Source organism: Scophthalmus maximus, chromosome 2 (assembly GCF_022379125.1).
Source record: "Scophthalmus maximus strain ysfricsl-2021 chromosome 2, ASM2237912v1, whole genome shotgun sequence".
Taxonomy (NCBI): domain Eukaryota; kingdom Metazoa; phylum Chordata; class Actinopteri; order Pleuronectiformes; family Scophthalmidae; genus Scophthalmus; species Scophthalmus maximus.
In genome coordinates, this window is record NC_061516.1 from 10,811,761 (window position 1) to 10,835,279 (window position 23,519).

Here is a 23,519-nt window from a genome sequence, read left to right on the forward strand (position 1 = left end):
GAGAATGTTAACAAGTCTAAAGCATCTCCTACTGTAAGCATTTATGTGTGAGTTCAGCACATGCATTGCACCCCGTCTTAATTAGAATATATATTGAAAGTGTGTAGCGGCGCATGAACTGTTTTACATATCGCTAGATTGACTGAGCTTGCTCTGGCTTTTTTGTGTGTCCCTTGTGATATATGCATACATGCACACACATTACTTTGGGTATGTATATGTATGCGTGCATGCGCGCATGTGTGTGTGTGATGTGATGTGTTTGTCCGTTTGTTGTCGTCCATCAGGTCCCCCGGTGAGACCCCCGGTAGGAGTTCACAGCGTCAAGGCAGCTGCTGTAGCTCCCGAAGCGCCTCCCTGTCCTCCACCCAGAGTACTTCCAAATCTCCCTCCAGGTACACTCCTCACACACACACACACACACACACGCTTGATTTTTTTTTTCTCTACCACACACTGATATTGGTGTACTGACTGTTGAGCAGTTGCCGTGGTGACTGTCAGTCTCCCTGTTATTTACTCTCAGGGGACAGATTAGGATACAAATGGGGCCAGCTCCTTAGCGTGTCTTAAATGAATGTGATGTCTCAGTCTGCACATAGTTATTGTTGTTAACACTTGAAATCAAGCATGAACTGATTAGAATTTGGTGGTCATAGGTTAAAGGACAAGGTCAGTGTGACCACACAAAACATTTGTACCCTTGAACCACTTCATTTTGTGAAATTGCTCTTGAATGTTTGTGTGTGTTTCAGAAGGTGTGTCCAATTTAACATTACTCCAAAATTAAAATCCAGATTACATCTTCCTTTTGGAAACACACGGGGAAAGGGGAAGTGTGTTCCAAAGATTGAGCATAAAAATACCTGAAACAAAAGGTTCAGATACAAAAGGCGTCCTCACAGCTTTGTTCCCCAGAGTGCAGGGTGCCTGCGCTTCACCTCTCGTGTTGCTGTGTGTGACTCTGCCTGTCCAGACTGAACTCCAAGCACAAGGCGGACGGACCAAGGGCACCTGGCACCTTGCTGTCCCCGGGCCCCAACAGTCCTGCCACGTGGCACAACGGCGACCACGTCCAGCGAGGCCGCAACGGCAAGGCTGGCAGACTCAACCACGTCGAGGGCGAGAAAGGGCACGATGTATGTAATCTCCTCTATTTTGCTCCCACACCCCCACTCTCCCCCCCACCCGACTCCAACGGTATCTACCACAGTCTTTGCAAATAAGTTTTATCTTTCTCTTTTGTGTTGGTTGACATGAATTCCCATCTTCTTTGATGCTGACAGTCTTTTGTTGTTGTTGTTCTTTCATCAGTTATTCTCAGGACAGTTTTTATATAAATATTATTATTTGTGACGTGTTGAAGACACTGCTGTCCTGTGTAAAACTTACCGCCGCCGCTGCTGCTTTGTTTCTGGCTCTCTTTGACTCCTCTGCCATCGTGTTTTTTTGTTTTTTTTGTTCTTGTTGTTTACCGGTAACAGAGGGAGGGAGCAAAGACAACCAAGGTTCTAGTGTTCCTGTTCAGCACACATGCTCTGAGTTAGTGCACAACATTAGCATACCACACTTTGGATGGAAACATCAGCCACACTGGCACACAGTGTTTCCAAATGAATGAGCAAAACAATTATTGTTTCCTCTGAGCGGGTGCGTGCTGCGGCATAACACAAATTTAGAAAAAAAGCAGAGCCAAGAAAAGGTTTTACAAATTCCAATATTTGCTCCTCCTCAAAGCTTCACGTCCGTGAAGAAATATCACAGAAAATGTGTCTATTAGCCAGTGATACCAGAGTCACGCTCAGATGTCTGATGGTGCTGCAATCCCTTCTCCAACTGACTCGTCCAATTACTTGTAAAGCGTAAAGATCCAAGTATGCCAAACTGAACATGTAACAAAATATGACTATGAACAAGGTGCAGTTCACCATAGCAGGTATCTGCTGGAATGCATAGGAGATTTAAAATCCCTAAATGAAACCAAATCAAACAAGAAAGTGAAATACAGTAATTTGATTTGTATTTCCTTTTTATGCATGCATTTACTGTAATGATTAAATTTAAAAACACATGTAAGCAGTGCAATTATTTAGCTTTTTGTCTTAAATACCTGAATGAATAGTTTTTTTTCCCCAAATTAAAAATCAAAGTGAATTGTAAGTAACGTGAACTACTTACAAGTGAAACAGAATATGTGGGTGAGTTTAGTTTTAAGAGGAATTAAAATCCAATTCTTCAGATGTGATTGGATTACTGGAAGTGGGTGAAATTGAAGTGAATAATCAACACAGGTACACAAATCACAACACAGAAATCAAAGTTAAGGGGTGTATTGCATTTCAATGTTGTCCAGGAGACGGCAGCATAGAGCTGTCAGCACTTGTTAGTGTTCATGAGACCCATAATACATGGCAAAATTAAAAACAATAATCTGTCCAATCACAGTTACGTGGAACCACAGGTGCAGCGAACAATCAAATTGTTTCCTGTGGAATATCCTAGTGCAGGGACGCAACCATTCACTGTGCATTTAGTGCAGATTTGGGATTGATAAAGCTGCGCATAGTAACTAAAGGTTATTCAATGATAAAAATCTAAATCATTCAATCAATCACTTTAAATCTCTGCATTCAACCAAGTGCATTGTGTTGCACTTTATTTCTTTGTTTGATTTGTTTTTATTTTTGGCATTTGAAGTCTTCCATAGGACCATTCATGCTGTGAATCCATATGATGTCACAGAATTGACCCTTTTATTCTGAATGGGCCACAGTTCTCCTCTTAAAAAATATCAGGACCACATGGTTCACAAAACACTCCTGAAGCCCAAAGTGTTGTAAATTATACATGAACTGCTCCTTGTTTGTTCTGTCATTCTCTGATTATTTTAAAGACACTTCCTGTGATGGGCTTTTAAACGACTCTGTGCTGTTGTGAAAACCACCTTGCTCTTCCACACTCTATCTGGATCATTAGAGCTACAGAAGGATGACAGCGATAATTATGTTGCAATGAAACAAAAGACATCACTTAAGCAAAGGGATCGCTTGCGAGACGATCTCCCTCTGATGAACAAGCATCAGAATGGGCGGTGAATATTGTCTAGACACTCCCTCCAATGAGTTCATGTCTCCTAATTTCTAATCCAGCTTGCATGTGTCTATGAGGTCTCACCTGATCTCTCTTTCTCTTTCCTCTGTCATTACTGTTTCTTTTCTTTTTTTTTCCTTATCAATTTAAGTGGTATAACCATGAATAAATCCCCAAATCTTTCTGTCTCATTTATATAAAAAGCACTCAAATGCTTTGGAACTGGACCAAGTAGGTTAACTGGGTACGTGTCATAGTTTCTTTTTGTCAATACAGTTGTCTTTCTTCTCAAGCACTTGCTCTGCTCAGTGATAGATTGTCTTCCTCCAGGCGTCCAACAGCTCCTGCCAAAGCACCAGGGGTTAAACACACGCTCCTCTCTACCGCTTGACTTTACCATGTCGACGTGCATGTTACCCTTAGGTGGCGGTGTATCTTCCGTTCCCGACGTTGTGTTTCTACTCTTGTCTGTTCAGGCCAGTGGAGAATGGCAAGGGATGTCTGTCGGGTTTACGGTCTTTTTTTTTCTATTCAGACGGGACATACTGAAAGAGGAGCATTTAATTGGCTCACTTTTTTTTCAGGCAGCATCTTTGCAGCATAAGGTGATGCTGCCCCACTCGTTTTTAATCCCCACCAAAGGCTAAAATATGTCATAATAATCCTCCAAAGTGAAATCTTTGCACAGGAGGATGGTTACAGTGTGCGTGGCAGATCCTGGATCTCACTGAGGTCTGATTTTACTGCAGCAGTTGTGTAGCTTAGCAGACCTTCTGCTTAGCAGCTCTGGTTCTCTATCTGTCATCTCTGTTTTTTGTGCCTGTAGTCGTCCTTAAGTCCCATTAGAGACTATCTCACCCACCGCAGGGGAGACAGCTCTGGACGCTTCCCATCGAAAAGCTTTAGAGAAGTAGCTACGCACTGTTCTTTATCGGAGACGGGAAAGTTACGGAGACATGTATTTGCCCAACCAACGCCATGTTTGCTCTTTTTCAAAGAGGATCAGAATGCGTTAGAATCCAGCACATTCGGGAAAAGAGCAGCGACATGAAGCGAGATGGAGATAGTTTCAGAACTGTTAGGACGAAATTTGATATGAATACAAATAATATCATATAATGTTTTAAATGACATAGGCAGACAGACAATGAAGCGCAATTTAATATAGAAAAAACATATAAAATGATGAATAATATGATTTGATGAAGTGAGGTTTACAGCATGCTACATTTTGGGATTAATGAAGTACATCGATCCATCAAACTGGCCTAAGTGAGTCCAATCCCAGATTCAGTCATACTGTGCACCACGCTGGTACATGCAGTAGGAAAAAATGTGAGGCGCTGATGTGAGCTGCACACAGTGAGAATTTCCATTTATGGATGGGAACTAACTACACGGTTAAGTGAATATGCTGTAGGCGTGTTTAACTTCCCATCTCTGATAAAGAGCAGTGCACAAACTCTGTCCTAAAGCTCATCTTTGGGCCTAAGACTGTCTCCCACTCAGATGTTGAGACGGTCCCAAGTGGGACTGGTGATCCTCTCTCTCTTTATTCAAGGGTGTATTCAAATACACGGAACACAAGTACAAGGAAAATAAGCTAGGACGACTCACACATTTATCGACGTGAATGTTATTTCAAAGGGACCCAAGCCATTTTGAACTCACACTCGCTCGCTTCACCTATACCACTTCACCTTGAGAGTTTAAAGAGCAGAACTGACAAAGCTCCTCAAGGCTCCCTCTCAGTGCACCTGTGTTTTTCCTGATGACGGGGGGGAGATTGCTTGGAATAAAGCTGGGCTGACGTTCAAAGAGTCCAGAACAGAGAAGTGCTGCTGCTGAAGGAGACCCAGGCCAAAATGAGACTGGGGTCCCTTTCAAATGAGCTTACTCTCTTAGTTGTCCATCTTAGCGGTGACTGCTCCCCCTCCTCCTTCAACACTCTTCTACCCCCCGTCTCCTCCTCTCCTACCTGTTCATCTGTGTCCCGTGTGGCTCACGTCTCACTCTTGTTGTCCCGGCATTTTTCTTCCCACGTGTCTTTCATATCTTGCCAGCTCCGCATGCCCCCCTCCCTCCACCCCTGTCTACTTCCTCCTCTCAGCTACTGTTCTCAACATGGATGTCAACTAATATGACAATTAACTCTATTCGCTTACCCATCCCCCCATCCCCACCTTGTTTTGATACAAATATGGCTGCATTTGTACAAGCGAAAAAGACCAAGCAAATCATGTAGTTTTGTAGAGATTCATCCTTTGTTTCTAATTTTTCTTTGATTTTGAATTCCATGTGGATTATTTTTTTCTCCCTCCTCCCCTCTCTTTTCTTTATACTTTTTTGGTTTGTTTAGTTCTCCATAGTCTCTGGACTAAATATGTAGCTTTGATACTAAAAGAGGTCATTGTCTTTTTCCCATTTCGCTGCGGAGAACATTCCTTTCTCCTTTTTTCCTTTTTCTTTCTTTCCTTTTTTTGTTGATATTGCATACGTGTCACTGATTGAAATGGAAGGTAGGTAATGCTTTGCCTACGCACGTGATCTTTATGCAGATGAGAATGTGACAAGCACCCTAGCCTGAGTGACGTCAATGTTTCTCTCTCTCTCTCTCTCCCTCTCTCTCTCTGTTGTCTACCAATGGTCTTTAACCAAATTAATTTGACTTCATCAACTATGATTTGACTCTTCAAAGATTGGATTACGTAGAGCTCGGGTTTTTCTCTCTCCTCCTCCACTTCACTCTGAAGTCCAATATCCCGCTCTATCTTCCAGGTCCATTTTTTGTTCTCTTTCTGTTTTGGTAGAATGCATTCCTGTTTGTCCAGCATCTCTCTTGTTTGTCGGTGAATTAGTACATCCGTCTTATGATTTCCACCACATTGATTTCCACAACTGTCTCTAACAACTGTCATAAGCACCAGTGGTTGTGTGTTTTGTTGTTATGCCACTTAGTTGTCCTCTCTCCAGCGGAGAGCGCCTGCCCTCTCTGCAAGGATCAGTGGGTGCTTTTGCTGTATCATAGATTACAAAGCAGCTCAGACTGCACATGATAATTCATGTGGAAGAGCCAGTTGTTTATGGTTTCATATAAAAGGCCTTTAGGAGATTTACACCATTTTTTTCCCCTGACCTGCTTTGAATGAGCAGTGGTTAACTGTGCATCATGTTTCAGTGCCTAAAGTCTTACTTAATCACTTACATCTAGTTCTGTTTTTGTTGAATGCTTAAAATAGGGGTTTTGAATATATTATAACTCACACTGTTCCATTCACAGTTTAAGTGATAAGTCTGGCAAAACTCTGTTTTTCTTAACAAATCTCTTGCAAAGACCTAAACCGACAATGTGTTAGTCTGTCAATATGTTTCTGATTTCCAGAACTTAGCCTCAAATGGATTATTTTAAAATGCTAGTTTAATTTTTAAAACAAGGCGAGTCAACAGTCAACGCTAGCAGCTATGTTAGTGTTGGGAATGCCAGACTTCTGACCTGATCAATTGTGTAATCAAAGGAGGGAAAATGGCCGCCAAAATGGTAGCAAGCATTGAGGGAGATATTAATGTTCGCACCACATTTCGTGGTAATCTATCCAATGACCGTTGAGACAGTTCACTAAAAAACAAATTTCAACCTCAGGGTGGTGCCAGAAAAAAAGTCATGGGTTCACCAAAGAATGTCAGGATGGGGATTTATCAAACAGCAACCGAAATTCACTGCACTGCATTTGTTGGGGGCTAATAGTGAACTGATACACATTTGGTGATCTATTGATTATTTGTAGGACAGTCTATGTGAGTCTGTGTTGCTTCAAAATAAAGTACAGTTTGCGTGTTTCTGAAGGAACGTGTCACCCGGTGGGACACTCCGGCTCAATAATGTGCGTTTAACAGTTTTTAAACAACAAGCGGAGCTCTACGGCACAATGTCATGCTATCATGGTAGGGTCAGGTCATTGTTGATTTCGATCTTTCATGGGATTTACTGACAATTCCATAAAAAGGAAACAGAATTTTGCCAGTCTCTTCCTATGATACAGTGATTTTGACAATTAGTTTCAAGCCTTTTCATGAAACATGTCACTTTAAAATCAAATGGATCCAGGGATCCAATCCTGTTCTTATTTTTAAAACAGTCCAATGCAGTTTCACTGACCTTTCATTGACCCCACCCACAACCCTCCACCCAAACCTCCAAAAATGTATGAATAAAGAATACAATTTTTCCTCTGATGGCCATAAGATGTGGTTGAAGCCAAGTCGGTCTCAGTCGTATCCTCAGGCTCTGTTGTCACGTAGCAACAACTCCCTGGAACTACATGACTGGAAACGTTTGCTGTTGTGATAACTGTCAAGTGTCTTGTATCCAGGAGGCCACGAGCCAGTAAAAGCGAAGCTAGTCATCCCGTAAACGTCTCAGGCAGAAACGTAACACCTTCCCTGTGGTACTGTAGATGCTATGGAGGGGAAAAAAAGGGTAAAGAAAATACCTTTGACATCCCGCCAGCCAGTTGCACTCTGATGTTCAGGAAGGTGACTGCGCCCGGAGGATTTACTCTCTGTGTGAGGGACGCCCCGCACATTGTGGTCTTCCTCTCTGCTTTTGAGTTCTTTTCCATTGATTTCCATGCATTGTCTCATGAGTCACTGGCAGGGAAGGGTTTTGTGTCTTTTTCTCTTGCATTTTGTGAATCTAATGATGCACTTATGTTGCCCCACTTTTCCCTTTTCTTCATACCTTACCTACTAAAGGAGGGAATACCACTTTATTGGTAAGTGGATGTTAACCAGAAGGGAGTTAATCAAGAGTAACCATTAAAAAAAGTAAAACAAAGAAAATGGGTCGCTGTTCACATCTCAGCAATTGTCTTCAGGAAAAAAAAAATCCAGAAAGAGAAAATTGAGTAGCAGACGATTTGTTTTCTGATTCAATTGATTCAATAATTGTGATCTTTATTTTGTTCCTTCCATTTCTGTGATGTTCTGTCAAGTTGTCTTCTCTTTCTGTTTTGTTTAATTCTTTCAACCATTACTAAAATAACTGAAGAAGTCCTCTTTTTCTACTCTACACAATCTGTAGCTCTGTACTCTCTGCCTCTGCTCTTAAACTTATTTGGGTCACAGTTTTGTTTTTATTTTTCTCCCTCTCTTCCTCCTCTTCCTATTTTTTTTTTGTTTGTTTGTTTTTGCGATTATGATTTCTTCAACTCATTATGGTTTTGCATGCCAAGTATTGCATGCGCTGCACCATAGAGGACTATCTATAAGCCATATGGAGAAAACCTAGATCTTTTTTTCTTTTAGATGTTTACCTTCTTTTGGCAAGTACACCGTAGCACTCAATCACCAACCTGAAAACACTCTAATGCTCTTTTTGTCCTTTTTCTTTTTTTTTTCCTTTCTTTTTTTTTCCTTTTGTTGGTCATCATTTCTCTACAGAAGCTCCATCTGTTGACTGCTGGCTCTGCAAGCATCCAGTCCACTCTCCTGAGAGAGCACAAGCTCCACAGCGCCTCCAGCCGGAGCCAAACGGGGCCGATGTGTGCATCAGGAGAGGCTGGGAGCATTGACGGCAGGAACACAGCTGTGGGGAGCTCCGTAACCCAGACGCCGAGGAGGAGAGGGAGCCAGCGAGGCCAGAACAAGAGCTCCCACTCCCCTGCTCACAGCAGCGACTCAACCCACTCCCAGCACAAACACACTCACAGGGGGAGGAACTCCCGTCACCAGAGAAAGTGAGCCCTCGCGTATTTTACCTTTTCAGGCTCTTACCACTGCTGGATAGCTCTACTCTAGCTTTGCCGCTGAGAGACGATCAATTGACATTCTCGTCCAATTACTCCAGGACAAAAGCGGGTCACTCTTCCAAGCGCCACCACCGCTCCAGTCGGGGCCAGGCGCACCATCGGAGCGCGTCGGCATCTCCAGGGCGCCACTCGCACACGTCAGGCAGGAAGAAAGAGGAGTCTCGGAGCAAGGCCAACCTCCGCCAGCGCAGCAGCTCCTGGAGCAGCGGCCGTTCATCCTCACATTCTGCGTCCAGAGACAGAGGTCCCAGCAAGGCCAAGTCCCCACACAACAGACAGAACAACTCCAGGTGACGCGCTGCCCTCTCTGTCACACTCCTCTGTCAGCTTATGCTTTTATTTTGTTCTCATGTTGTTGTTGTTGTTGTTGCAGAGAGAGGGACAGCCCTAACCGCTCCGACACCGACAGCCGAGCTCGTCGCCGCTCACGCAGCTACTCACCCATTCGCAAAAGGAGAAGAGATTCGCCCAGCTTCATGGAGGCTCGCAGGATCACCAGGTACCACAGATGTGTAGAATCATAAAGCACCTCCTGCCCCCCCCCCCATTTTAATTCCCACTTGGACATTTCTTCACAGCTGACCTCCTCCAGCAGAACACCAGAGTCACAGAGGCTCCAGTGAGACAGTTTGTCTTCAGCCATATATATGTTGGGAATTAGTATGCACTTAAGTATGACGCACTTCAATACAAATACAATTTCCCATAATTCGACAGCTCTGGGCTCAAGTCGTGCTTTCTTAGCTCCGCATTACAACAGTGACGAGTGAAAGGAATACAACAAAAGCAGAAGAACCACATTAATCTGTCAAATGTTTGTACAAATTACACAAAAATATAACTTGTTAATTGGTGAGGGTTAGAGGTGTCTGTAGGTCGATTATGTCACTGTTGCTGTTTCCAGTCTTTATGCTAAGATGAGTTGTGGCTTTGTATTTAGTGTACAAACATGAGTGACGTCAATCTAAACGATTCCTTTAAATTTGGTTGTGATTCTGCAATTTATTTAGATATGAATTCATATAATGATAATAGTTTTATTTTATAGCTCTTTTTAAATCATAAAGTGCCTCATTACGATAAGAGGATAAGATAAGAGAACACAATAAAACTGAAGCAAGAAAATGCTACAATATACTGTACCTAACAACGAGTACATGAGATTATTAAATATATTCATCTCATCTCCACTAGTTTTTGTTTTTTTATGAATTGATTCATGACCTTTTACAAGGCTCCTCCATACTGAGGCCATATTCGTATCTGGATTCCTCCTCTGCTGATAAAAACATGTTTGACCTCCTTCAAGCCTGTGAAAAAGTTTTCCCTGTCACCTTTCGTCCTTTCCCATTCATGTGTAAATAGACGTGGGTGAAACGTGTGTACCTTGTCGTCTTTCACTCCAGTCCCAAAGCTCCTGATGCCACGACAACGGGATGCTGCTGAAATGTGCTGCTGCAGGCCAGTTACCCCGGTAACAGTTGCCGCGCAGCAGGACCCCTCTAGTCAGACTCCTGAAGCTCGGCCGAACAGCAAACCATCAGAGCTCCCCTGAGTAAACCTGGCGTTCTCCTTTGTTCTTTCTTTCTGTCCTTTCTCCGCGCCCTCACCTCCTCCCTGAAACTCACGCACAGAAACTCACATCGACTCTAATGCTGCACCTTCATGGGGTTATGCACTAACGATGTAACACGGGGTCAGAGAGATTTAAAATGCTATCAAGGTGCATTCAAGTGAGCAGGCTACCCTCTGTTGCACAGGCTGTGGGTTTCCACGGCAGACACGGAAGACAAAAGCTAAAGCAGAGTTCTCTACAACGCCGCTGCAATGACAAGGTGGAACACACCTCGTAACAGCAGGGATACCTTGATAGCGCTTATCTCTCCCTGCACTGTTGACTGTTGATTTTCTTTCCGGGTGTTGGCCTCCACTGAGAAGAAGAGGTTCTTTTGGGAGCTAACAGCTAATTACCTTACAGGAAACACACTTCCAGAGTGGCTATTAACAAGGCAATCTGAGCTTAAGCTTGAACTAACAACATGCTTATCGCTCTCTCTCTGTGTGTGTGTGTGTGTGTGTGTGTGTGTGTGTGTGTGTGTGTGTTTGTGTGTGTGTGTGTGTGTGTGTGTGTGTGTGTGTGTGTGTTTGTTTGTGTCTGTGTGTGTGTGTGTGTGTGTGTGTGTGTGTGTGGCTGAGCAGCTTTTTTTTAACCCACAGCTTTCTTTCAGATCCTGTACTGATCCTAAAGTCTACCACTCCTTTAACCTTCTCCACTGATTTGCTCTAGAGCAATCTAATCTCGTCTTAATACGTCATGTGTTTCACACCAGCTGTAATTGAACACCACTGACACTAACTCAACTCGTCAAACTTCTGTCTAATACAACCATTAACCCTGCGTCCTCCTCCTCCCCCTCTCTCCTACCCTCAGCGCTCGCAAGAGGCCGATCCCGTACTACCGGCCCAGTCCCTCCTCGTCCAGCGACGACAGCAGCCCATCGCGGTCCAGCCGCAGCCACAGCCGCAGCTACAGCAGCTACAGCCGCAGCCGCAGCCACAGCCGGAGCCACAGCCGCAGCCACAGCCGCAGCCGGAGCTGGAGCCGCAGCCAGAGCCGGAGCTGGAGCCGCAGCAGGAGTCGCTCCCGCAGTCACCACAGTTACTACAGCCGCAGCAGCTACGACAGCCCCGGCTGCTGAACGCTCAGCGAAGGGGAGGGGAGGGGGAAACAAGAGCGAACAGACGAGGAGTCCAATTAAACCGGCCGCGCTCCGGTTCAGTTATTATGTATCTTTAACAAGCCCTCGACAGAGCCGTACAGTCCAAGGCTCAAACCCTTTGATCCTTGACCTCTATCCCTCTCCAACACACAGCCTGGGTCAAAGAGGACAAGTGTATTTTGATAGAGCACATCACTACGAAAATTGGCCGTCACTCCTGTCTTCACACACGTATCCGAGTTGTCCAAGGGAAATGGGGGTTTTCAATGGCATCAATTCATTTGGTCGAGCCCAAAGAACAAATCTTGCTGTATGTTAGCACTTTCTTTCTCTTCTACCACAAAACAACCAAAATGAATTCATTAAAAACTATATAAATATACAGTATATATATATATATATATATAAATATATATATCCTTAAAAAAATAGGAGCTGAGAAGAAAAAAAAGAGGACACATCGATGGCTTACTGTACATTCCAGATTTTTTTCTCTCCTCCTAATCATGTGTTCATCTCCCCCAAAGACTTCCGTTTCACCGAAGCACACAGAGATCAACCGAAGTGAGAACAAAAGACAGAGGCGACGGACGACGAGAGGAAGGGAAGAAAGAAAAAGGGACTTTTTTTTTAAATGACGAAAATTGTACTGTATAGGTTTCTCTGTATAGATATAAGTTCTGGCTTTGTAAACTATGCACTATATATATTCCACGTAGTTTGAGGAGGTTTGTTTAGCATGATGCATCAGGAGAGACTTGCAGGTCGTAGGAGAGAATCCTAGTGGAAGTTTGTGATGCCGGGACGCGTCTGTGCTCCGTCTGACCTGCATTACAGACGAACGAGCGGGAGAAAAACTTGTATTATGTAGTTTTACTCTTTTCCCTGTTTAAATTATTATGTTCATTCTTTTAATCATGTGTGTGCGTGCATGCGTGTCCACTGTAGCCCGCATCTAAGGCTACTGTACAGGAAAACTGTCTGCAAAAAAGTTTCCATGCACACGTTTGCGTTGACCACATCTATTTATGACTCAAATGGTATTTATTCGTTTTATTTATTGAGTTATTTATTGATTATTTAATTTATTTAAAACTTTGCCGTGAAGCGGTGTGGATCATGTTTCGAATATGAGATTGCTGCAGACGTATTATCATGTTTTACACAGAGTCAGTTTCTTAACGTGGCAAAAAACAAAAAAATGTCATTCCGCTAGCGGCGTGTAGATCAGCTGCGCTGTGTGTGTGTGTGTGTGTGTGTGTGTGTGTGTTGACGAAGCTCTTGATTTTTTTTTTGCCAGCGAATCCGAGTCTTCACCTACTGCTTCACCCACCACTGCCGCCGTGGCATCCCTCACCTGTTGTAGCGGTTCATTTTGATGCACGCCATTGTGGCTCCTCCTGTAGGTAGACGCGAGGGACCAGCCTGAAGTAGAACCAGAACATCCCCCTGTGTGGAGAAGACGGTCTGATCTTCTTCTCTGCTGTATGTTTCCCGCCACCACCACCACATGCTCTTATCCCTTGTATGATGGGTCACACCGTGCTTCTGAAGGTCCCCTGGTTACCAGCCTGAAGAGGTGGATATATATATATATATATATATATATACAGTATACGACTGTCTCCAGCTTCAGTCGTGAGGCAAACTGGTGGCGAAACAATCAGGGATCACCCTAAGTCTTCCTTAACCGTTCGCCCAGTCTCATGTCACTCACTCAGTGATGCATTTCCCAGTGTGACCTACTGTGACCCCCAAACTATAATACTCTGCAAACCCGTTCATTTATTCCAAGTATAGCAGTGCCCCTTTGGTTCGACGAGTCATTCTTTGTATTGTACAAGTTATTATACCTGACAATAAACAGATACTAATGGGGATTGGTTGATACTCTTGTGCTCTTTCCTTGTCTCTCTTACTTCAAGGTGCAGGCCGAGTGCACCCTGTGTATTTGCCTACAGATGGCGCTGATGAAAACCCTTTCAGAGGATGAAAACTCGAAATCCTCACAAAACGCTCGAGAATGTTCTGCCGCTCTGCCGAACCACTGAAGCCTCCAGTCAAACCAGACCAGCAGTGCTCTATTCACGGGACTGTGCGGATATCGACTCCATTTACTTCTGTTGTGACATACTGAATCTATGATTGGATTGTATTCATTTCAATAGGGATCTAGCTAAATCTTCCAACAATCAAAAAATATAGGGATTGCCACATTTGATGACAGGAGTCCCCGCTGGTCATTTCTCTTCCACTGTCCCTTTCTTTTTGTCCGCTGTACCCGTTTTTATTAGCTCCTTTCCCTGAATGTGTAAGGGGAGAGAGAGACAGAGACACACACCCCTGTAACACCCGTGTGTGTGTGTGTGTGTGTGTGTGTGTGTGTGTGTGTGTGTGTGCTCTTCACAGCAGACACGTCCGACGTCCCATGGCGAGTCTGGATCTGTGATTTCAATCCTCCTGCTGCCAACGTGACCCTGCTCAACACCCACAGCTACAATCATTACAGTCCCATTAATATTGTTGTTGTTGTTACTCTCCCTGTACAACTCTGTGTGGAACTTGTTTGTCTCCCTCCGGTGACCCCTGGAGGAGCTCCCTCCATGACAGCGAGTCTAAGACACAAATCCTGAATATCAAGTCAAAGTTGAGTCTTTTAACACACAAACAAACACACTTACACACACACACAGTCTGATTGAAATCTGGATTCTTATTGGACTCTTATATTCAACTGCATTTTAAATGTCTGATTAAACACACTAAATATTTAACGATCAAATGTTTCACCAACACTATGGGGAATATTTATAAAATTAAAAACTGAAATTAAAGTCAGCATTCCATAGCGATCTGTCTTTCTGCTGTCATCTGCCCCTCTATGGGACAAAACCTCCCTTTGGACTCTTTGTTTCTCCCGTCTGTTATTATTTCCCGTTTTACTTTGAAGTTGTTCCACCTCATGTTGCTTCACTTCCTGTCTTCGTCCAGTTTCCCTCTCTGCTGAGTGCATGAGGTGGTTCACCTGTGTCTCCAGTCACCCCTCGATCACTTCGTCTCCTCAGTTGCACCTCGAGCTCCTGCTCAGGTCCGTTTGGACTTCCTGCCTTCCTGCCACCTGGAGTATCTGTGAGCCTGTTTTCTTTACTATTAGATTTATATTTATATAATAAATCCCTCTTCGACCCTTAACCCCTCAACGCTTTCCTGTCTCTCCCCATGACAGCAGAGAAGTGTTGAGTGCCCTCAGGGGTGACAAATAGAATTGCTATACATACAGTTGCAAAAAGTCAATTTATGTCAAATATAAGTTGTTAGTTGTCCATGAAACACAGTGGAATTGATTATCAAGACATTTCAATATGTTTTTTGTTGTCACTTTCACCTAAAAACCTTTTTTTGTTACCCCCACAAGTGTGAAATAATATTGACTATATTTATGAAAGAGTTCACATCAAAATGAACTCAAAGTGAGAGATGTACTTTACTCTACATGGGATTTGTCCAATGAATCATAATGATTCTGTGTTGTCTACGATCGGTGCTGAGCTTTAATAATATATCTGTGTTGTGCGTTAGTAATTTTTGCAAACATCTTTGAATTGTTGGTATAGAACGTTTTTTCCACCCACTTGTGAGGAATTCAGGAGTACATAAACTAGAAAAGAAATCCCAACATTCAACTAAAATGGATAAATATAGTACAAGTAATTCAGACTTGCACTCTGATTATTAAGTGTAAAAACTCCTAACTCTGTATCACTAAAGTACTTTATTTTCAAATGTTTTTGTCATGATTTCACAAATGAGCCGAGGAGTCGTCTTAGATTTTGTGTCATCATACCGTGCGTTTTCCTGTTGTTCTCCTATAGGTATATAGGTTTGTGTCCGAACTGTCATCAGGCTGATAATAGCATGGCATTGCCTGAGCTATATCACATCAAGGCCTATACAGAGCCATGTTAGAAATAGCATGTGAGTCTTATCTCAGTATGAGACAGTATGTGCTGCTCAGACGGATTCGCTGACTTCCCAGCAGCCTCCCAGATTCTTGCTCTTTGGGACGTCCAGAGAGGGGAGGGGGGGATTACACAGAGCATGAGGGGGGGGACAGGTTTAACAGTGCACTGGGCAGCTGCTACAGGGGAGGGCCTTCCTGTCGGATTCCATTCCTCTGCTATGTCTGCCACAAATAGATATTCTAGTACGTTCCATAATGGTGTTGGGGGTGTGAGCTGGGGGGGCTTGAGTCAGAAGGGAGGACTCTGTTGACAGGGGTGGTGTCTGTGCGTATAAAAACCCTCAGCTGAGAGGCAGACGGCACATTGGAAGAACATTTCCAGCCAGGCGAAAGGGTTCTCAGTCTGCAGCCAGCAGCTCTCCGTTACGACAGCACTCATCTGCCGCCTAAACAGCAACCATGGCCGAGAGAAGTATTCCCTTCACCCTGCTTCGCACCCCGAGCTGGGACCCATTCCGCGACTGGCACCAGAACAGCCGCTTGTTCGACCAGTCCTTCGGCTTGCCGGCCCTGCCACAAGACTTTGCCACATTCCCAAGCACCCATTGGCCGGGATACCTGCGGCCCTCCATGCTGGCCCCGGACATGAGCGGCATGATGCCCCACGCCCCCATGGTGTACCCTGGCGCCATGATGGCCCAGCAGGCCCACGCCCTGTCCCGCCAGTTGAGCACCGGCATGTCGGAGATCAAGCAGACCCAGGACAACTGGAAGGTGTCCCTGGATGTCAACCACTTCTCGCCCGAGGAGCTGGTGGTGAAAACCAAGGATGGAGTGGTGGAAATCACGGGTGAGCTTTCATTTCATCCACCCCCCCCTTTATGCTGTACTATTGCCCACTGCATGCTGATTAAAGAGGGAACAGTATTTCTAAGCATAAAGATTAAAAATCTCAAGTTTTTTGAAAGTAGGTGCTGAGGTTTAGAGAATCTGCTACAGAGAGGAACAAAGACGACATAGAAAGGCAGGGAAACTGGGCAGATGCATTGCTGCAGAGTTACATAATATCTCGAGACAATATGCCGAGATCCAGTGCACCGGAGGGCGGGGGGGGGTTTGGATGCATGCCTGCCAGATGCAAAACAACCCACAATTCAATGTGTGGGAGTCGACTCCTACAGCGGCTCACAGATGAACACAGTGCAAAAGCTGTTTGCCGGTTTCACTTGTCGACATGAAACGTTTTCATATTGTCCATTGTCGTGAAGGCCCAAAGAGGAAACTTGCCAAAGGTTTCGGAATGGATCCTTTGAGCCTCTTCCGGCCTCTCTGCCGTGACTCACGGTGGGTCTGCTACTCTAAAAGGACTGCTGGATCTTGTCCAGGCACAGGGTTCAGGGCCAGGCTCTGACAAATACCTCAGTGGTGCGAGATTAGACCGACAGAAAAAAACAAAGATATACAAAGCGCGGGGCTCAGTCCAAGTGGAATTTGCCACCTCATGTTTCTTATGTCGCCAGCGAACGAGGACGGTATGTTAACAGATGATGGCAGGGACTTCATGCAAGATTTTTGTGTACACATCAAAGTGCAGCCACTCTTTGCTGCCAAAGCTTCCTGACGTGTCCATGCACACTCAGAAACGAATGAGCCTTCGTGTTCAAAACAAGTAGCAGCCCGGTCGGACACTCGCTCACACTGGCGGTGCCATCATGAAAGACGACGGCTCCCAGAGGAACGCAACCTTTATCGGCCCGTTGTCACAACAAACATATTACTGCGGAGGCGGGGTGAAGGGCAGTGTTTCAGCATCACGGGCCGGTATGCGAGAGCCCGACGGGACACGATTAGGACTGGTGAGGGTCTTCTGTGGCTGGTGCGGCCGTGCAAGAAAAAAATACCTCCATGACCCATTTGGGTCAACTATTCCTCGACCCCAGTGGAAACCACCATGAGGTTAAGGAAAAGTGTAAAGGAGGACTCATAGGACACTGAGAATGTTTGCTCTCGCTCCCGTCCACTCATATTCCTCCACACGATCACCGTGTGGCATCATATGGAAGTGCTTTATAGGCAACGGTAGCTTACATGATGACGTGTGTCCATCTTGGTTCATACTCTTCTTCTTCTACTTCTACTTAATCGCTTAAGTTCGTGCATGGCACATCGCGTTATTCTTTGCTGCCACAATGAATTGTGGGGCGTCTATTTCTCTATTTCTTTCGCATAGGAAAGTCCAACGTACCCTATGCTGAAGGAGATTGAAGCACCTTTTCTAAACACTCCGAGAATCCGAACCACTCCATGGCTGCCGATGAAATACTTTAGGGTCGTTTCAGGATTTAGGAAACTTCCTAGGAAAATTTGACAGTTCGACCGCACCCTTTATGTCAGGCTAAAACATCTTCTGGCTCTAGCTTCATAAAAATTATTTTGTGTTTTACGGGGGGGGGCACATTAGTGGTATCAATCTTCTCATCCAAGTCCAACAAAAAAAAGCATATTTCCCAAGATGTCACCACATGTTCATTGGTCTAGCACTATACACTTAATAACAATAAACATGATGCAACAGCCAGGAGCGTAAGAGTTTAAAGACAAGAAACAGGGAAAACAGTGTCCAAATAAAATCTACCAGTAAAAAGAACAATAAAATCTACGTTTAGTTTTACATTTCAGTTCTGGTACAGACCAAATGAGATATTACAAGTTAATAGGTGCATTTCAAAGGTGCTGCTGTTGGTTCTGTTTCCTTTGATGGTCTTTATGGCGATGATTGGCTTGTTATTGCAAAAATCTATTCGGGCCATATATAATGACTCGAGTTGGACCTGTGCTTTTACTGCAATGACAAAATATGTGAAAATAATCTAAATGTTGATCATCACCAAAATATTGACTCTACTTCAGATTGCTAGTTAAAAATAACGCACTCAAACTTTGGTTTAAGCGAGTCCTGTCAGTAAGATGAGTTTTAATAGTTCACACGCCTACCTCATTTCGTAAAGTGTGTCGTAAAATTATGGATTACAAAGTCAGGTACTGGGATCTGCTGTACACAATGCAATCATTTTTTTCTGCTCGCGCTTTATTCCTCAAGCAACTCCCCCCCTCTCCCCCTTATTGCCTTTCTTCCCATTTAATATGCATTTCATAAAGACATAAGAGATATTCTCTTGCAGAATCGGTGCATCATTATACATCACTTTTACTCACGTCTCCTCACAGTGAGCGTGTCTTTCGGATGAGTGCCACGTTTTGGTAAAAGAATGTTTCCGGTCTCTTTAGGCAAGCACGAGGAGAGGAAGGATGAGCACGGCTTTGTGTCCAGAACCTTCACCAGGAAATACACGTAAGTAGCTCAGCGTTGTCAACCAGGAGGAATTATCAAGGGACAAACTTGTAGAACTCAGGTTAACCCCAATAAGTCTAGTTCCTGTGACATTTTTAAGGATTTTATTCTCCGATTACTAAAGGAAGCTACTGGCAATATGTCAACATCTCACTTCAAGAGAGATCCCTCATTGAAAATGGGTTCGCTGTGGCTGTTTGATGGCGGCTTTTCTCAGGCCAGGTTGAGATTCCTGTGATTCTCTAATCGTGAGTCGCTTTTAGTTTTGGGGCTGGTCCGGCCTGTAGAGGGGCAGGCTGCTGCTGATGGCCGAATTTCATGCTCTGAAAAGCAGCAGCAGCCTCCACCTCCCAGCGTCCCTCCCTCCTCCGAGTGGTTCAGCTACACGGGGCTCTGCTGCCATCCAGGGGCCACAACGTGCACTGAGGGGGCAAACGGAACCGACATCATTGACATGTCAGTCGGTCGGTTAAGTGGTGGCCGTGCAGCTTGTTCGTCAGGACAGGAGCTCACTGTAAATTTACTGGAGTGGTTTTCTTATACTCACTCATACTTGCGTTCCCTTCCAGCCTCCCCTCTGCAGCTAACGTTGAGAAGGTGACCTCCTCCCTGTCTCCTGAGGGCTTTCTCACCATCGAGGCTCCTCTGATCAGGCCGGCCATCCAGTCCTCAGAGGTCACCATACCCGTCACCGCCGACAACAAAGGTGGCGTGGTGAAGAAGTAGGAAGAAAAGCAGCACAGAGCCTCCTCCCCTCCCCCCAACACACACACACACACACACACACACACACACACACACACACATTCAAATAATCTTCTCTTTCTTTTCCTTACAAAGTGCCTTCAGAAAGGTGAGGAAGCCGCGTATTGCTCTACCTACAGCAGTTCGCACACCAGAGACAGAGGAGCCAGGGCAATCCCTCGCTCTTCTGTCTCCCACCTCTCCTTCTCTGATAATGAGCCAACCCCAGCTGAGTGCACTGTGTAAACACATCTGCTCCGCGGCCATATGCCTTCTCTTCCTGCTGTAATTACACTCCGCTGCTGAACGTAGGAAATCTCAGTTTAGCCCCACTCACGGTTTGCCTTCGTTCTCTCCCTCACACACACACACACACACACACACACACACACACACCTTTCTCGTTTCTGTTGAGCAAATCCCCGTCATGCTGCCTCTACCGACAGACTAAAGACCACAGCGGAGTGGACGGTAATAGCAGGGATCTGGTGAATTAAGGAGCCAAGGTCCCAGGAGATCGATCACAGACTGGAAGTAGACTGGTTTCAGCTACCGTTGCCTTTGGAAACTTAGCTATTCAGTCATGCAAACAAAGAATAAAGAAAAAAACAGAACACATGGGGTCTCCTCTTTTTGTGCTCTTGTTTGCATGCTGGTGACACGACGTCGGTGGTCTTCCTCCTCGTGGAAGTGTCATCCTGACACTGCTGCGTTTCTGGGAACAGATAGCTGAATGGAAACACTGAAACACTTCTCAATGATATTGAGCTAAATTATACATCTGAGGGATCAGCCATGCAAAAGGGAGCAAGTGAAGCAGCCCATGCTCAACATGATACGCTTCACTGCTGCAATTTTCCCACTTAATAAATGTTGCATCTGTCTGATCCCTACGGTGTCGGAATGGACTGGGTTTCATGTGTCGTGACCGTCCACTCGGTGTCAAATTAACAGTGACAAGGAGTTGATATCTTGTGTCTTATTATTATACACCTGAAGTCTAATATGACACGAGATTCAGTTTTTCATAATTGACTCACAATGAAGTGACCTTCAGCAGACAGGACTCCTGATCTGCGGGGCAGTTGTGTGGGCTACTGTATATGGTGGAGTAAAAGTGATGAGGCAGTAGTTGATGAATGAGAGAGGTGTCGTATACGTACAGGGAAATGGAGCCGTATCTGCCGCTCATCAGCGCTGAAATGTGCCGTGACCACCCCGAAATTGCATAATTCCATCACACAGAACGTCTCTGCCGAAGCACTCGCGCACAGATACAGTAGATTCATAAATGATGGCGATGCTCTTTACTCTTGACTGAGCAAGGTCATTTAAAACAATTGCACCAGGTACGGATGCTAATGGGGAGGGGGAATACTACAGAGTCAGCTGAAACCAAAAGGGGGGTGGGTGTGTGTGTGTGTGTGTGTGTGTGTGTGTGTGTGTGTGTGTGTGTGTGTGTGTGTGTGTGTGTGTGTGTGTGTGTGTGTGTGTGTGTGTGTGCGTGTGTGTGTGTGCGTGTGTGTGCGTGCGTGCGTGCGTGCGTGCGTGCGTGCGTGCGTGCGTGCGTGCGTGCGTGCGTGCGTGCGTGCGTGCGTGTCATTCGTTACAAATTAATCTGTGGCTACTATTGGACGAAATACCATGTCTGTTTTGCACCAGTCCCCAGGGGATGGAGGCTGTTGATCTCCTGACCGTTCCTCCAGCGCCACCATGAGGTTGACCGGATTTTGTGAAATGCCTCACATTGTTGGAGTGGATTTACAAAGAGAATTTAGCCCCTCGACTTTGGTGATCCACCTCCTTGTCCTCTAGTGCCGCAACGAAGTTTGTGATTTTGAGGCGAATGTCTCAACATTTTCATAACTTTGTTGACTGCTTTACTTTTATCTTGCACCGTCATCGGGCATTGGCGTTCCCAATTGATGGCATTGGCGTTCCCAATTTGTGCTATGCAAATGGGTATGGACGCATGTTGTCATGCCAACGCACTGAACTTAGATGTTTAAATATGGCAAATATCATTCCTGCCAGCTCGATGTCATGATGCCACCATTGGCATCGTGAGCACGTCAGCCTTCAGCTCAAAGCACCACCGGGCCTAAAGCACAGCCTCAAATAGCTGCTGGCATGGCTGTGGTCATGACGTCTCTTAAAACCCCCAAAGTAATTAATAATTTCAGATAGATGGCAAACGTGGTTTATCCTCAACTAAGAACCCTTTAGTAATAACGCTGTCAAACATAAGGATATAATCTGACCTGCAGACTTTTTGACCTGCAATTTACCAGATCATATTCTTTTAGTTCACTCGTAAGATTATTATGTCACATTCTGTTATAATATCCACAGACTTCGAGTCATGATGAGGCTGCAGTGTGTGCAGCATGTTCGACTTTAATTGGTGCACCATGTCATCTGTTCTACTGTAAGTGAGTAAACCACTTAAACGTTGTGTATTCGCGGGCTCCAGGAAAATAGCGTGACTGGCTCTGTTATGAATGTGCAGTACAGTTGGTTTTTTTCCTCAGTGAAGCACGGCTGACCTATTACAGGAGCTCTGGTTTTCATCACCGCCGCGATGCCTCAACGGGTGAACACAGAGAGAGCACTGATTCAGTTCTTATTCTCCCCTTCATCAAATATTCATATGAATTTGAATCACGTGACGGCGGTGGAGAAGCAGAAGAACTTGGATCGGCGTGCCCCGTGTGATCAGAGCAAATGTATAAGTAATGTGCCAGAACATTTCACATCATTTGTGTTATCACGGGGGAGGGGGGGGCAGACACTCCAGACTTGGAAAAGAAACCGTCTGGTGGATTATCATAACATCCTGCACATTTTTCAAACGCCATTGCAGTCTAACTAAAACATGTTCAAAAAAAACCAAAACAACTTCTATGAGGAACTAGGCCAGGGGCAGCATTAGAACATGACATCAACAATCCATATGAACTGAAGGGCTCGGTCACGATCCATACACTGTTCAGCTGCGTATATGTGAAGCCAATTCTAAACGGGAGTCTTGTTAATCTCCCTCCAGTCAACCGTCAGTCACTGCACGATGAGACCAAGGATGCGGCGACGCGACTGGTGACGCGCCGAGTGGCTGGTGGTCCTCATCACTTTCTTCCTCCCTGTCGACTTGTAGTCGTTCATGTTGCGTGCCAGGCCCACTGATGCACACACCAACTCTACTCTTGACTCCAAAGCTGCAGGGGAGATCTATTTATAGAGCGCTCCGCCATGCACCCAGCCCCCGGCTTGTTGTACAGTCGCACAGGGTAGATGGCGGACATGGGCCGGTGCTCATTTCTCCCCCTGTGGTTCCGGACCTGCAGTGACTAACACGCCGCTCGTCCACTGTCATGAGCTTGATACGAACAACGTAATTACTCTATGCTGCGCAAAACAACAGAAAATGTAGTGTGTAATTAGACATACACGTTCTCACGACTCATATCTTCTGCAGAGTGAGCTCAGTGGGAACCGCTGCCGTTCGCGGAGGCCGGGCAGACACTGGCTGAAGACGAGGCGGCGGTCTCTGGACCATTTAGCCTCTCAGCTTTTCCTCTTCCATGAGTCACCGTTTCCTCCCGGCGTAATGCGGGCCTTATATTATTCATGCCAGTCTCCATCAGTCCAGGAGCTCTCCAGGCCCGTGAGCCAGGGAACTGCTGCACGTGGTCCGCTCTCTCACCGACCGGGGTTTTGAAAAACGTTATCGGAGCAAAAGAAATATGAATAGGCCGCTCACTTGGTTAATCTTAGGATGCTTCTGTTATCTTTGATTTTGTACCAATCATTACTCCGTAGGGTGCTTTTTCCTTTCCAAGTCCTTT

General features: G+C 45.1%; 2 protein-coding genes across 5 annotated transcripts in view; both read left to right on the forward strand.

Moving 5' to 3' along the window:
• The window catches only part of srrm3 (serine/arginine repetitive matrix 3), a 66,613-nt gene extending 53,116 nt beyond the window's left edge, over positions 1-13,497 (forward strand). For 3 of the 4 annotated variants that reach the window (XM_035626381.2, XM_035626382.2, XM_035626383.2), the window contains 6 exons: positions 288-395; positions 977-1,139; positions 8,530-8,825; positions 8,936-9,187; positions 9,271-9,396; positions 11,329-13,497. In XM_035626381.2, the coding sequence (XP_035482274.2) occupies positions 288-395; positions 977-1,139; positions 8,530-8,825; positions 8,936-9,187; positions 9,271-9,396; positions 11,329-11,596 (1,213 nt within the window). In that variant the 3' untranslated portion in view covers positions 11,597-13,497. The other variant, XM_035626384.2, reaches the window with a different exon arrangement.
• A 2,418-nt stretch (positions 13,498-15,915) lies between these two features.
• hspb1 (heat shock protein, alpha-crystallin-related, 1) lies at positions 15,916-20,292 on the forward strand. The gene is made up of 3 exons (XM_035626385.2): positions 15,916-16,428; positions 18,867-18,930; positions 19,500-20,292. The coding sequence occupies exons 1-3, from the start codon at positions 16,038-16,040 to the stop codon at positions 19,654-19,656; spliced, it is 612 nt and encodes a 203-aa protein (XP_035482278.1). The 5' UTR covers positions 15,916-16,037; the 3' UTR covers positions 19,657-20,292.
• The last annotated feature ends 3,227 nt before the right edge of the window (positions 20,293-23,519 follow it).